Genomic DNA, 13,884 nt, shown 5'->3' with positions numbered 1-13,884 from the left:
CCCTCGTTTGTTTCTCCTCTTAATCTTCACCTGTCTCTATTTTCTCCTCTCCTTTTTCTCCTTTCTCTACTTTCTGTCCTCATTTTCCTTCCCTTTCTCTCCTGTCCTTTGACTTTTCTTTCACATCTTGCCCTCTCTCTATCCTTTTCTCCCCTCTTCTTTATCTCCTTTTGCCCTCCATATCCCTTCTCTCTGCTAAACTAAACATTTATGCGGTCACATGAAAAACCCCATCCGTGACCACACCCCTGACCACACCCCTGTCACATCTGAACAGAAGACCTGTCAAAAGGTTTCCAGGAAATGTCTTGGCAAAAAGGTGGCAACTGTTTCTACCGACTGTCCTTATGAATGCCATCTCTTGTCAGAAGATAAATATATTCCAAAATAAGTCACCTGTATTCAGGCACAGATTTCCGCTGTGAAATAGCAGTGAGAAGAACACCAAATGGGATGCTCAGATATCATTAAACCAGAGCACAGTATGAATGAGTCCAGACCCTGAGGTTGTGGTACATATCATTAAACTATGTATCATGATAAGAAAATGTAGTGAGTCACAGTCATGATATCTAGCCTCACCGGTACTACTCATTCATTACCTTGCCTAGTATCTGGCCTCTGCTGTGTGTCACTGGGAGTGAATGTGCGTCTGACACATTAGACACTAGATCCATTGATTAAACAGCTGTTTGACTTGTGTGATACTCTTTGTCATGTGATTCTCTACTGTATTGTAATTCGATCTGATTGTCAGATACAGTTTCACCTCGCTACCAATAGACATAGACCTGTGCAAGCGAATGAATTCTCTCCTTAAAGAGGAAATAAGGAAAACAGATTGTCACCGTAAATACACAGTTCTGGCCCGCACTGGTCATCTTGCTCACCGGGCAAATGCTTAGTAGGCCGCTAGCCGACAGCACCACACACTGACCTGATTTGCCATGCCAGCAGCACATCGGGAGCTATAGTGTGCCGCCACCAGCTGGTGGTGCCTGGCAGCATGCTACATAAGCATAAAAACCTAACATGAAGCTACGCACATATCCAGAAGATGGCGGCACTTATGTCATCAGGAGCCAGCTGGCCTTAAAGTGCCAGGGCTACCTTGTCAACGCCAGTCCGGCCGTGGTTCTAAGGGTTCCTTCTGCTGTAGTTAAGTAGATAAACCCATCTCAGTACTTCTACTTCCGAAGGAAGATGGGGTCCCCAGGATGAGGTCTGAGCAGTGATGGGTAACTCCAGATACAACCTACCATCTTTTAGGTTATGGGTTAAGGGAAGAGATCAGGCAAAAGACTCATTTAAACTCGTACTACTATAAGATGATTGTTCCAATGAACCAGCCATTTTTTTCCCCATAATGTTAAAAATATGCCATTTATCAGAATGTGAGATTCTAATGATAAATCACCAATCAAAACTTCTTCGTAAGCATTGAAATTAAGAGTGATTAACATTTGGCTTCAGTGATTGATTTCTGGTCTCCGATGACACAAAACCAATGTTTCAATCAATGTATTTCTGTGACTCGTTTAGATCCCAAATGCAAAGTTAATTGAAGCTCTAATGCAAACATGAATGACATTTACATAAGTCTCCTCCGCTGCATTCTTAATTCCCACTGACGCTCTGAGCGCCATCACAGCGGAAAAAAACAGTACTGTGATGGATTTTGCTGTTTTTGCTTTATCTTGCAGACTTTGACATTTATTATTTATTATTAGAAATGTAATATAATTATAGCCTGTACACAGGGTTATACCCCCCATGAGGGCAGCCCTGCCCGCATACATCAAGTTTTATCTTCAAGAAGGTAACTTCTCTGATAACCGCAAGATCTGACCAAAGTCCCATCATTAAGTATTAAAAGTTACCTGAATGTATACATTTTTATACGTATAGACGACTCCATACCAGGTGAATTCCTTCAGTATAAAACACCAAATTTGTCAAATTGTACCTATTGTAACTATTGAAAGTCTATAGAGGAGGTGTGCGGATAAAGGACATTTTTGGAACAAATTGAGATAAAACCATTTTTTTTGTCAATGCCGACTTACGGTACATTACTGTATATGGCGCTTGGGTTTATGTTAAAAGGGATTTATTTTTTAATTTTTTTCCATCGGACCCCTTTAATAGCCATTCTCCCCCTGGATTACATTCTATTACCCGCAATAAAATGTATCACTGTTTTTCCATCGCATTTTTTTTTTTTTTTTTTTTACCAAGAATGCATTTATTTCCAGTAATAGAATCTGGAGCATAGACTGCAATAGAGAAATTTGAGATACATCATGGCTATGGAAGCTAGCCCTAAATCTGTGTATATTATTAAATGTATCAGTATGCATTATGAGTTGTTTTTTCAATGGTTTTGTGTTTCTAATAATGCACAAGCAGATTTATTGATATACAGAAATACCCCCCCCCCCCCGTATGCCGTATAATAAGGAATAATATACTGGTTGCCCTTTTACTATTCTCTTTCCTTTTCCAAGTGGCAACATTGAAAAAATAATGAGCTGAATAGGTAGAGAGGAGTCATGTGCTTGAAAATAAACAATTATATGTTTTTTTCATTGTGGGGAATAAATTGACACTTGAACTTGGTATTTCTAGAATATGGTGCCTTAAATATGATTCTTTAATTGCTGCTGTAGAGAAAGGATCTCCATGCTGATCAGAAAACATATTAGTAGAAAAGTCACGCTAAAAGACAACTAAATAAAATGCATTTTTTGGGGGAGGTTTAAATGAAAGTTATCACAAATAAAGTAATTCACTGGGTAAAATGACTCGGAGCCGGACCGAAGATGCGTAAGCGACCCTGGAACTTTAAGGCCAGCGACCGCCAAATGAGTGACATCATGTTTTTATACTCCCGCATCTTGGGGCCGTGCGTATCCAGACAGTGGGCCACACGCTGCAGGACCCGATCTGCCCTCGGAGTTGAAGTATCGGTAAGTATTCCTCCCCCATCGGCCACCAGCCCACCGGGCATTTGCCTGATGTCCCAGATGGCCGGTTGGGGTCTGAAACGATCCATCGCACAAAAAAGTAACATTGTAAAAAAAAACGCAGCCAATCAGGAAGAAGAGGCTAGATGCATGATGGAAAATATCTGTGTTCTATGCACAAGAGAAAGGTTCCATAAATATTCATGGTTTTAAGCTCTTTGCAATTGGCCTAGAGGTTCTGCATATCACAGCCCCCAGGGGGTGTGACATTGTTTGGCTCCACCCACTCCCTGTTTAACTCTGGTCACTCCCTTTTTACATCTCAGGGATCTGTAGCAGGTTGGGAGGGCGTGGCCTAGGATGGCACCACCCACCATGTGCCAAAAGCTACCTTTCAGCGCTTTGCTCTGCAGACTGTGGAAAGGCAGCCGCATGGGAATTGCAATGGAGGTCTGTGCTGCAACAGCCCCGTCCTGCATTGATTTTACATCTCCCTGGGTTGGTCAGAGGGATCAGAGGATCTTCCCCAACCTGCCCATGATCCCCGCTGCCTGCAGAAGCTCCGAAGAACAGTTCCAAAGAAATCTGGACTGTCCCTTGTAGACACAGGGCAGTCGGGAGGTATATGGGTCAGGTGTGTATTTTTTCACATAGTATAGATACATACATGCACTGATATCTGATTAGTTGAAGTTGGCATTAACTTCAGCCTAACAAGAATCCCCTGACAGGTAAACGCTGCTTTAGGAAGCAAATCAATGGCAATAAGCGTAGTATAGATTCCCAGGATGTGATTGACGACTGCCTTATTCATTGTGATGGGCTGTAGCGTGACCTTACTCTGCAACGAGGCAGAACATTACATATTCAAGACTAACCGTCATGCAGAACGCATTAAGTCGCTGTATCTGGTCATTTATTTCATTCTCTGCCATGTCATATTTAGGTCAAACGAGCAAGGATCCGTCGATACACAGAGATGTGAATTTGTCTCCATTTTATTTTCGAGGCTGAATCATAATAACCAATGAAATGTTAATGAACCCAATAATTCTTCTAAAGATAAATAATAAAATAATAAAACCAGCTAATGTACAAAAAGAAAATAAGTTCAGCTGAAATTGTTACATTGAGAAAATCCCTTGATTGATGAATTCTGATATGAAATGTCATTAAAGGTGCTGTTCCACTTCCACTCTGCTGAATTTAACACTACTTTGAAATCTTCTTATTTGTAAAGTGCACCTGTCCCGCCAAGTACATATTTTGACATTAAATTAATGACATTTTTAGCAAATGAATAAAAAAAGGCATATAGTGGCTCTTTTTTTCTTAATCTGCCACTGATAAAATGAAAATTCTATTGTCCAGTGGTCTTCTCACTAAGCCATCCAGGTACCTTAGTGCAAAATCCATTTGAGCTACACTACATGGACACATGTCGGAAGCAAAGCATTGTCCAAAATGTCTTGGTATACTGAAGGAGACATTCCAAGACATTTTGGACAATGCTATGGTTCCAATTATGTGGGAACAGTTTGAGGAGAACCCTCTTCTATTCCAGCATGACTGCGCCCCAGTGCATAAAGCAAGGTCCATAAAGACATGGTTGGATGAGCTTGGGGTGGAAGAACTTGGCCTGCCGCACAGAACCCTGACCTCAACCCCATCAAACACCTTTGGGATGAACTGGAATGGAGATTGTGAGCCGGGCCTCTCGTCCAACATCAGTGCCTGACCTCAAAGACGCTCTACTGGATGAACGGGGAAAATTCCCACAGAAACTCCCCAAAATCTTGTGGAAATCCTTCTCAGAAGAGTGGAAGCCGTTATATCTGCAAAGGGGGACCAACTACATGTCAATGGGTTTAGAATGCAATGTCATCAAAGTGTCATCAGATGTCCCAATACATTTGTCCACATAGTGTATATAGATGTAATATAGCTGGCATGATGTTTGTTTGGGAATCTGCCCATGTAAAATTCATAAAAACTATTTTTGGATGATGAGTAAAATCTGCAGTTGAATCCGAAACATCCTCCAAGGACTGGGAAGTAATAAATTACACTTTAAGTGTCAACATGAATTTTTACTCTATGATCGATCAAAACGAAGTGTCCTTTAGTGCACAGCCTCTGAATGAAAATATCAAGCTCATTACTCTTTTGCATGACAGACCTTAACCCCCGAAAGCAATGTCACCATCTGGGAAAAACATATGTTCATTTTTGATTTACATATTCATCCACTGATGAGACTATACTTAAGAGTGATTCACAAAACCCTTATGTCTTGTGTGTCATTCCCTTATGTCTTGACCAACTTGTATGAAATTTGTGTTTCCTCTAAAGTCAACTTACTGACCATTCAGAAAATGTGCATCATGGAGACTTCCTCATAAAGAGACTCTAAAATAATGTTAATTAGTAAAAAAAAAAGTTACATTAAAATATTAATTCAATTTCCAGACAAGGAAAACAAGATTCCGGTTCTGATTTATGATTGCCGGATTCCTTTTAAAATTGTAACCCAACCACATGACAAGACCAACTATGGAGGAAAATGCCATCACAGATCAGGGTGTCCATCATGTCTCTGAGAACAAGAACCACTGCCTTTTTGGAAAAGCCAAAAAATAGCATAATTGGGTTTTTCTTCTGCCTTCTTTTGAATCAAAAGCAGGAAGCATAGGTAGAAGGGTTAAACTTGGTTGACCTAGGCCTTTCTCAACCTTAGACGTGTGCATTCGTATTTGCCCGAACATGAAAACGAACACGAAGGGCAAGTTTTCCTTGTTCAGCCCGAATACAAAAGAAACGAATATGGTGGCGGCAAAACGTACACAAAGACACACAACATGAAGAATGTTCGTGTTTGCCTTTGTCTTCATTAATCTACTAATCTCCTTGGTCCCTTCCCCATTTAGCCTACCTTATCTCCGCAGGGGTTAATGGGAGCGGAAATCCGTAGGTTCGCGCGAGGAGTTAATGGTCCGTGCGAGCGACTCTATTGGTCGCCGGCAGGGGCCTCCTCTGGCATCAACCAATTGGTTGATGCTAGAGGAGGCCCCTGCCGGCGACCAATAGAGTCGCTCTTATGGACCTTTAACTCCTGACAGGGAAACTCCGCCAGCAGAGACCAACACCTGCTCCAGGAGTTAAAGGTCCGTACAATCGACCAATAGAGTCAATCGTACAGACCTTTAACTCCTGACGGCAGAATTTGGCCTGGGGAGACCATTGAGAATAAGTTAAAAAAGTTAAAATTGGGCTTGTAACCTAGACTGAGACCTCCTTTACTCACCACGGATTTAGTTTAGGTAACAAAAATGTAGATTTGTCTTCTTATTCCGGCATTTAGAAAGGATTGGAGCTAAAAAAAAAAAAAAAAGAGTATGGCTCCCCAGAGAACCCAAGACACGTTTTAAACCAGGGTTTAAGTATTCGGTCGGTAAATACTTGAAGTACTTACAGGTGAAGCATAGAGTTGTGATTGGTTCATAACAATGTCAGTCATGGATGAAATTATTAATACTTGGAGGAGGTGAAAGCATTATCATCGGTTCCTTGCTCGATCAATCTAGAATGTTGTTGAAGTTGATGAAAGTACTTAATTGAATAAAGCGATATATAAATAAGTGAATGGAATCCCCTTAATTGAGATGACGAGGGTGCCTCAATAAAATCAGATATAGTTATAATCTGTCCATCGCCCGGACTCCAAGCTGAAGAGTTACATGCTAAGCCGATATTTTCAAAAGAAAACGATGCTTCATTGGATATAAAGCATTGCTATTGAGTTGTGGTTCAAAGCAGCTTATCAGAGAGCTCTCAATGAAGACGGAAACATCTTTATACAAGACTCTCAACGGGAACATAAGATCACTTCACAATCACAATACTTGTATAGCATCTGCACGTATGACGCAATTTGGCTAAAAATATTCCCAGAAACGTACTTGGCTCCATTCTTTCCATGAAAGGTGCCTAACAACATGGCTACTGCATGGCTTCTGACTTTATTCGGTCTTTTAAAGAATTCAATAGAATTCACCGTTACTTCAGAGAATTTTAAAATAAATACTTTTATACATTGCCTGGCGATCGGACTTAGTAATTTAATGAGATGCCCCAGCAAGAGCCCCTAAATTGACAAAAAGATCTTTACGCAAAGGCATTTGGGGCGTATAGATCCTATGGTAGTGCTGATGTTCCGATTGCACTACATGTCAGAGACTTTAAGAACAATGATTGGCTTTATCTCATCTTTTAGGGTATTAAATCTATTAAAATAAAGTAAACGGGAGGCGATTTGATACATGGGACTTTTACAAAGGGAATCATTCTAAATGACCCAAAAAAGCCATTAATGAAGGGTTCAACGGGTGACTATTATTCTATGAACTTTCCTTTTTAAACACTTAGCAACAAATGCTTACCAAGCTACAATATTCTTTGCCGTTTCTTTTGACAGCCATTTAACAGCAGAATACGGTAACTCTTTTTCCGGCTGTCGTCCAAGAATAGACCTGTCAGCTCTATTTGATTGCCTACCATGTATCTTGATTGACTTGACTATGTACCTCTTGGTCATTCACGTTGTAACGTTTCTCATGAGATTTATGATTTTTTTCCCTCTCTGACTGCTTTCTTCATTCACTGCTGATCTTTAAACCAATAGCCTGACACCTGTTTGACTTAATATGTCTTGCGAGTAGCCGAGGCTGCCTCACTTTGGTTCGTTTTGTAATTACATTAAACTTATTTGTAGAACATCAAACAATTCTGTAGAGTTTGTTACAATAGGGGAAAAAATTAGCAATAACAGTGAAATTGACAATATATAAAATTGACAATAACATTGACATACATTTTAAAGATACTGGGACAGAAGCTCCTGGGAGCTTACAATCTATTAGGACGATGAAGGACAATAGACGACAGAAGAGGGACTGCTTGGGTGCAATGTTTATTTGTTTAGGTCGATTATGTTGCTTGTAGCATTTTATCATGTTGTGTTGTGATTATTAGTTTGCATTCCAAGTTGCATGTAGTTTGAATTTCAATAGTGTCCCCCTGGATAATTTCTCATCTAACATTGTTACTTTGAGGTTATGTCACCAAGATATCTACAATGGTCGGTCAGCAAGTATCATATAGATGGATATAGAGTGGCTGTGTCTGGACCACTTGGTCATTGTGGTGCTGCTGATGATGACGACGGCAACTATGAGACGCTTCTCCTCGATGTGAATGCATTCCATGTTATCTGGTCACTTTTTTCTCGTTTTTGACCTTTTTTTTTTTTTTTTTGTCCAGTAAGAACGCAATAAGTCACCCATTGGACCTTATGTCATCTCTTTTTTGTTACTATTTAACACCTACAGAATGTTTATAATAGACTTGGCAAACATAACCCTATGCATTTAGTCCGGTACAGGAATATCCATTCGCTGTAACCCTTCTAAGAATGATCGGTGAACGCATTCTGTGCTGCGCAACCATTATGCTAATGGAGTTTTAATAAACTCTGGAATACTCAGTCCTACAGAAGAGTTTAATTTAGTAAATATAATGGATTGATCCGAGGACCAATAGATACTAAATGGTCTATACTAATACCCAACCGTGAGAACGCTAGGAGCAATAATGATAATGAACATGAAGTGGCTTTCTCTCTACTTAATACAAGCGATTTGGGTTAATAATATTACTGTTCTTTAGCACGTTATCACTAGCCTGTGTTTACACAAGAACTATAATTATAGGAAGTGTGTTATTATTACTACCGCAAAGCATATTCTTCTTTTTATAACACAGGTTTACATGTCAAGGAGCTAGTGTTGGCGGATGATTATTTTTGAATTTATTGCCGTATTCGTGCCTATTCAGAGTAGATCTGGTGTGACAGATCCAGGGGGCTGCAGCACCTTTGCACCCACCAAACTGGGGGGGGGGGGTTCTCAAGCTTTTCTGTATGTGACAGAACTCGGAGCCCTGCTTCCCGATCTCTGAGCTGCATTGGGGGTCAGAGTAAAAAATATATAATAAATATGGAAAAACAAAACCCCAAAGGTATCTCCGGTCAAAAAAAAAGGAATGGCCAAGCTCCCAGTCCAGAAGGCGCTTTAGATTCCTCATATCTGGAATTTAAGCACATTGAATAATAATTTTTTATATATTTTATCTTTGAATTTAAGATTGCCAGGTTTATTACCTTCAACTCCCATATATTCTACCTACTTTAGCCATGAGGCACGTGCATTCTAATTAAAGGGAATTATGTGTGAATCTGGGGAGCAAATCTACATCTGGACTTCCTCTCCCACATTCTAAATCTCCACGTATTTGTGTCCTTTTGTGTTGCGGTAACATTTGCCAACATTCGAAATGACTCAGGTTCTTGCATATTATTGAATATTTTTATTCCTGCTTTGTTGTGTGATCGAAAGCCGTGTCTCGGAGCTAAACGGTGCTTATTATAACCCTGTCGTTTATTTTGACATCTGTCACATTAAAAGTCAGTATAAATAATTGATCCTTTCTTTGATGTATGTTCCATAATGATATCATACTTTACACCCACTTGAATTTATGTGAAAGCCATTTTGCCTGTAGTTTTACTTTCTGCCATGCTGTAATATGCACCAAATACAGTAAAAATTTAAGTAATCATTTTTGGAGATGCGGTGCTATTGAGCAATGATCCATAATCCATTAGTATTTGACCGTCGTTACAGAGATCAATTCTATCTTTGTAGTAATATTGTTGGATACGATTTGTTTCTGGGAGAACATAACTACCGCAAGTCTGTGTTGTATAACTAATGGAGGGCTGGCACCTTCTGGCATGGGAGGGGGGGCATGTAAAGCCAAGTGCCACCCCATCACCTCTGCTCCAAAACTAACACTTACACAGAGACTAACACACATTCACTCTAACACTCATCATGTACGGATCCTGGGTCTTTCTTCAGGGGAGTTGCCACACTACTACCCTGTTGCCGTTGGTGGGTGAATTGGCCTTGGCCAGCCCTGTTTGTAAAAATAGGACCAGCCTGCCCCTGTGTATAACTCAATGACATATTTTTTTCGAACCAAGTAATGTCTTTTGATCAACTTATGTACTTTTCTTCTTTTTAGTCATTTACATTTATCTTCTCTCTTTCTCCAACCTAAAACCTGCCCCGTTTTTCTCCCTTTTCTCCATGCTAACCTCTTGTGTTTTTTCTTGTACTAAATCTATATTCTCTATATTGTCTCTCTTACTCTTTCGTTCTCAACACCTTGCCTGTTTTCTACAATATTAAAAGTACTATATCATTCTCAATCATCATCTGCCTCCACTTACTTGTTCTTTCCCCACGTTTTGCTTCAGTATTTCTTGCTTGTTGGGTGAAAGTGTTATTTAAATATTGATGAATAATTAATACAAGTTTACCCAGAAAAGTTTAATTTGATATAAAATTCTGTGTGTTTTGTTGGTATCACAGAGGATTGGCATTATGAAAACTATATGTAGAGATGAGGCACAAAAATAGATTCAATAAGAGCATTTTTTTGTTAATCACTTAGAAATTATTATTTCTCAACAGAATGGCAGCTAAGAAACAAGAAATAATTATATTTTATGATAGTCAATGAAGCTTTTGTAATTACTTTCTTTTTTACTTAAACGAGTTTGTTTTGTACAAAGCAAATATTTAGACTAATGATTTTGTCCCCATTGTGCTATAAGCCAATTTATTCGTATGGTATAGCAGAGTCCTCACTTGACTGCTCCGGATATAGGTAATCGTTGAACTCATGCGTGTTTACATTCTGATTGCTTCTGAAAAAATAATTTATCCCCCCGGAATTACATAATTAAATTGATTGGTCACAGCTGAAACGTATTCATCTCTGTATGTGATCTCGCTTCAGTCTTTTCCCGTTTTTGAGAACATTACCATGTAATCAACCCTTGACAAGCTGGAACACATAAAGACGCATGGAATATATTATTCATAAATTGACTTTATTACCTGGATAGGTTTAACCCTTTCCCAAAAAGAGTTACTGCCCAGGCCAGTTTACCTACAAACAGCCTATAGATTTGGACAAAAAAATATTCAGACACCTATTAATATTTATACGGATTATTTTGTTTCTTTGCATTTTGTGAGTTAGTGCTTAGAAATGTAAAACTTAAACAATGATAACTTACCTTTCGTGCACATGTTCAGTTGAGCAGGGGATATTGTTGAGCACATAAATAATCACAGAGGGTAGAGAAAAATTGGCCTCACTGGCCACAACATGGGGGAGAGGGGTATGGGTGAGTTCTATACCCCATGAGGGTTATTTTTATTTTATTCACTCTCCCCATTTCCCTCTCTGTTACTCCCCAACTGCAAGTGAGATGAGAATAGCCCCCAACCAGTTAACATTTTTTAGATTATTTATTCATTTTTCAAAAAACCTTCCTTTTTCAATTTTGCAGATTTGCAGATAAGAACATGCAAGTTTTCATGCCCTCGCCTGCAACTTGCAAATGTTAAATGTGCTTACATGTACTCCAAGCATATATTCTAGTAAATATAAGAGATGTTTTACATGTGTTCACAACAGTTCTACCGCAGATCAACATAAAATCCCAAGAGCTACCTCTTGGACATCTCTGTTCTTATCTAGATCAATGAAAAGATATCCACATTAAATAGAAATATATATATATTTATATATATATATATAATAAACATACTCTAGATCAATAATGGTTTTTTTAAATAAACACTTTTTAAATGCTATGGACCAGATGACTACGATCAACTCCGTCTCATAGATTTTACTATATCCGTGTAATATTGAGTTAACTGGTGCAATTCTAAAATTTGTACTTTTTGGGCATTGCCGAATAAAAAGGATATTTGCTTAATTAGAGCACAAAACTAGACTGTGTACATGCTTTGCCCAGTTCTACCAATTAAACCCTATCATTTATTGTTATTATTGTTATTGTTATTTTTTTTTAGGAACATCACTGCCTTAGAATTAAAATCCTAGGAGATTGTTATTATTGCGTATCCGGACTACCTGAACCTCGCCAAGATCACGCTCACTGCTGCGTTGAAATGGGACTCAGTATGATTAAGACTATTAGGTAAATGATCCGTTGTGGGTTTTTTTTTTTTTTTGGGGGGGGGGTGTTTCTATGTGTTCAGGGCGCCATAACCCGGTGGCGGAATGCACATTTCATTGACACATTCTCACTGCATTTGTCTACAGCTACACGATTCTCATATGAATAATTTAGCAGATCTGGGCTTTGTCGTATTTCTCCAGCGTTACGGGGTTCTGCTCATATTTCACTAAAGATACAGCCGCTCTTATAATTACAGTTCTAAAGTAACTCGATATCCTAAAACAATTCGAAAAGCATTCTTTGAATATTTCGCCATTTTCGAGTAGGCCAGATTTTCAGTAACGTTCAATAATGTAAAATATTGGTATAAATGGCATTAGGATATTAGTTTTAATATTACGGCTGAATAAAACATTTTTGGAGAGGAAAGTGCCCTCGGTCCCGGGACATATACGATGTTCACAGGCTGGCGAGCGGTGCATACGAAATGCCACCCGCGAGTACATAAAATATCGTAAATCCGTCCCTGAAGAGAGTTCAGAGAAGGGATAATAAATTGGTGATAAAATTATCAGGATAGGGTCAAATTTTCAATATGTACGGCTTGGAGGAGAGAAGAGGAGACGTGATAGAAACATTTAAATTCATAAAGGGATTTAACAATATACGAGAGGGAACTATGTGAGAACTAGAGGGCATCATCTAACACTAGAGGGTCCGAGGCTTAAGATGTAATGGCAGCCAGATTTACTTCTCTGGCAGATGATAGATAAGTGGAACAGCATCCCAGTGGAAGTGGTAGAGGTTAATATAGTGTGGGAAATTCAACATGCATGGGATAAGCATAAAGCTACATGCCGAGGGCTAAAAAAAAAAAAAAGGCAATAACCGCAAAGAAAAAGTTGATTCTTTAGTTAAAGATGATAACTTCTTTTGGTCAACAGAGAAAAATAAGTAGTTATAAAAGATTTCAGTGCCTCTAAGGTCTCTTCTTTATTTACAGCTTATATAACTTTACATCTTTTTCGATTCTGGCCCAATAAACGGTATCGACTTCAACTAAAGACTCCATGTTTTTAGAGCAGCCGGAAAAATAACGGTTCAGATGGGTCACACGGTTCTTATCTGTTCTCAAACTCCATTGTTTACTTATGTTAGTTGTTACACTATGACTGTCCTTGACGGGAAGGTCGTCCTCCTAGAGGTCTGCGGTATGGGGTAACCTTTTTTGCCCAATGACTTTGTAATAAAGGCATTACGCACAACAGAACCTTTAAATAAAGAATCAATATTCAGCATTCAGCAGGATTCCGTTGGGGTCCCTTAGTGTCGTTATCACGCATGGTTTAGAGTTATTTAGCCCTTCTAACCCTAGATCGAGATCCAGCTTAAAGAGACGTAAGTAAGTACATGAAGAGGAGCTACAGTGACCTGTCTTCAAATGCATTGGGTTTTGATCTATTTCACCCATGAAAATATGTTGCAGGTACGTGAGATCACGGACAAAGCATGACATTGACATGAGGATAGGGATCCACTCCGGATCAGTCCTGTGTGGCGTGTTGGGACTCAGAAAGTGGCAGTTTGATGTGTGGTCTTGGGATGTCGATATTGCAAATAAACTCGAATCAGGAGGAATACCTGGGTAAGTGGAGCTGTCTTTCCATTGATTGTTATTCATCCGGTGTGTGCGCATAAACAAAGTCCCGTTAAACTGGATGTGTTACTGAACGTTCAATAGACGTTATCAGTCACTATTCTCGGCTGACAATCAGTGGGACACATTTTCGTGCA

General features: G+C 39.2%; 1 protein-coding gene across 1 annotated transcript in view; it reads left to right on the top strand.

Annotated features, from left to right (window-relative positions):
* Positions 1 to 13,884, top strand: part of LOC149305687 (adenylate cyclase type 8) — a 106,280-nt gene that overhangs the window by 43,924 nt on the left and 48,472 nt on the right. Inside the window, exons 5-6 of the mRNA XM_089477173.1 lie at positions 11,981 to 12,108; positions 13,577 to 13,735. Coding sequence (XP_089333299.1) covers positions 11,981 to 12,108; positions 13,577 to 13,735 — 287 coding nt within the window. The remainder of the gene's footprint in view (positions 1 to 11,980; positions 12,109 to 13,576; positions 13,736 to 13,884) is intronic.

The sequence above is a fragment of the Sceloporus occidentalis genome, unplaced genomic scaffold (assembly GCF_023333645.1).
Source record: "Sceloporus occidentalis isolate IW3139 unplaced genomic scaffold, rSceOcc1.0.p SCAF_11, whole genome shotgun sequence".
Taxonomy (NCBI): Eukaryota; Metazoa; Chordata; class Lepidosauria; order Squamata; family Phrynosomatidae; genus Sceloporus; species Sceloporus occidentalis.
Note: the sequence above shows the minus strand (reverse complement) of the source record. Positions and strands in the feature narration are given on the sequence as shown.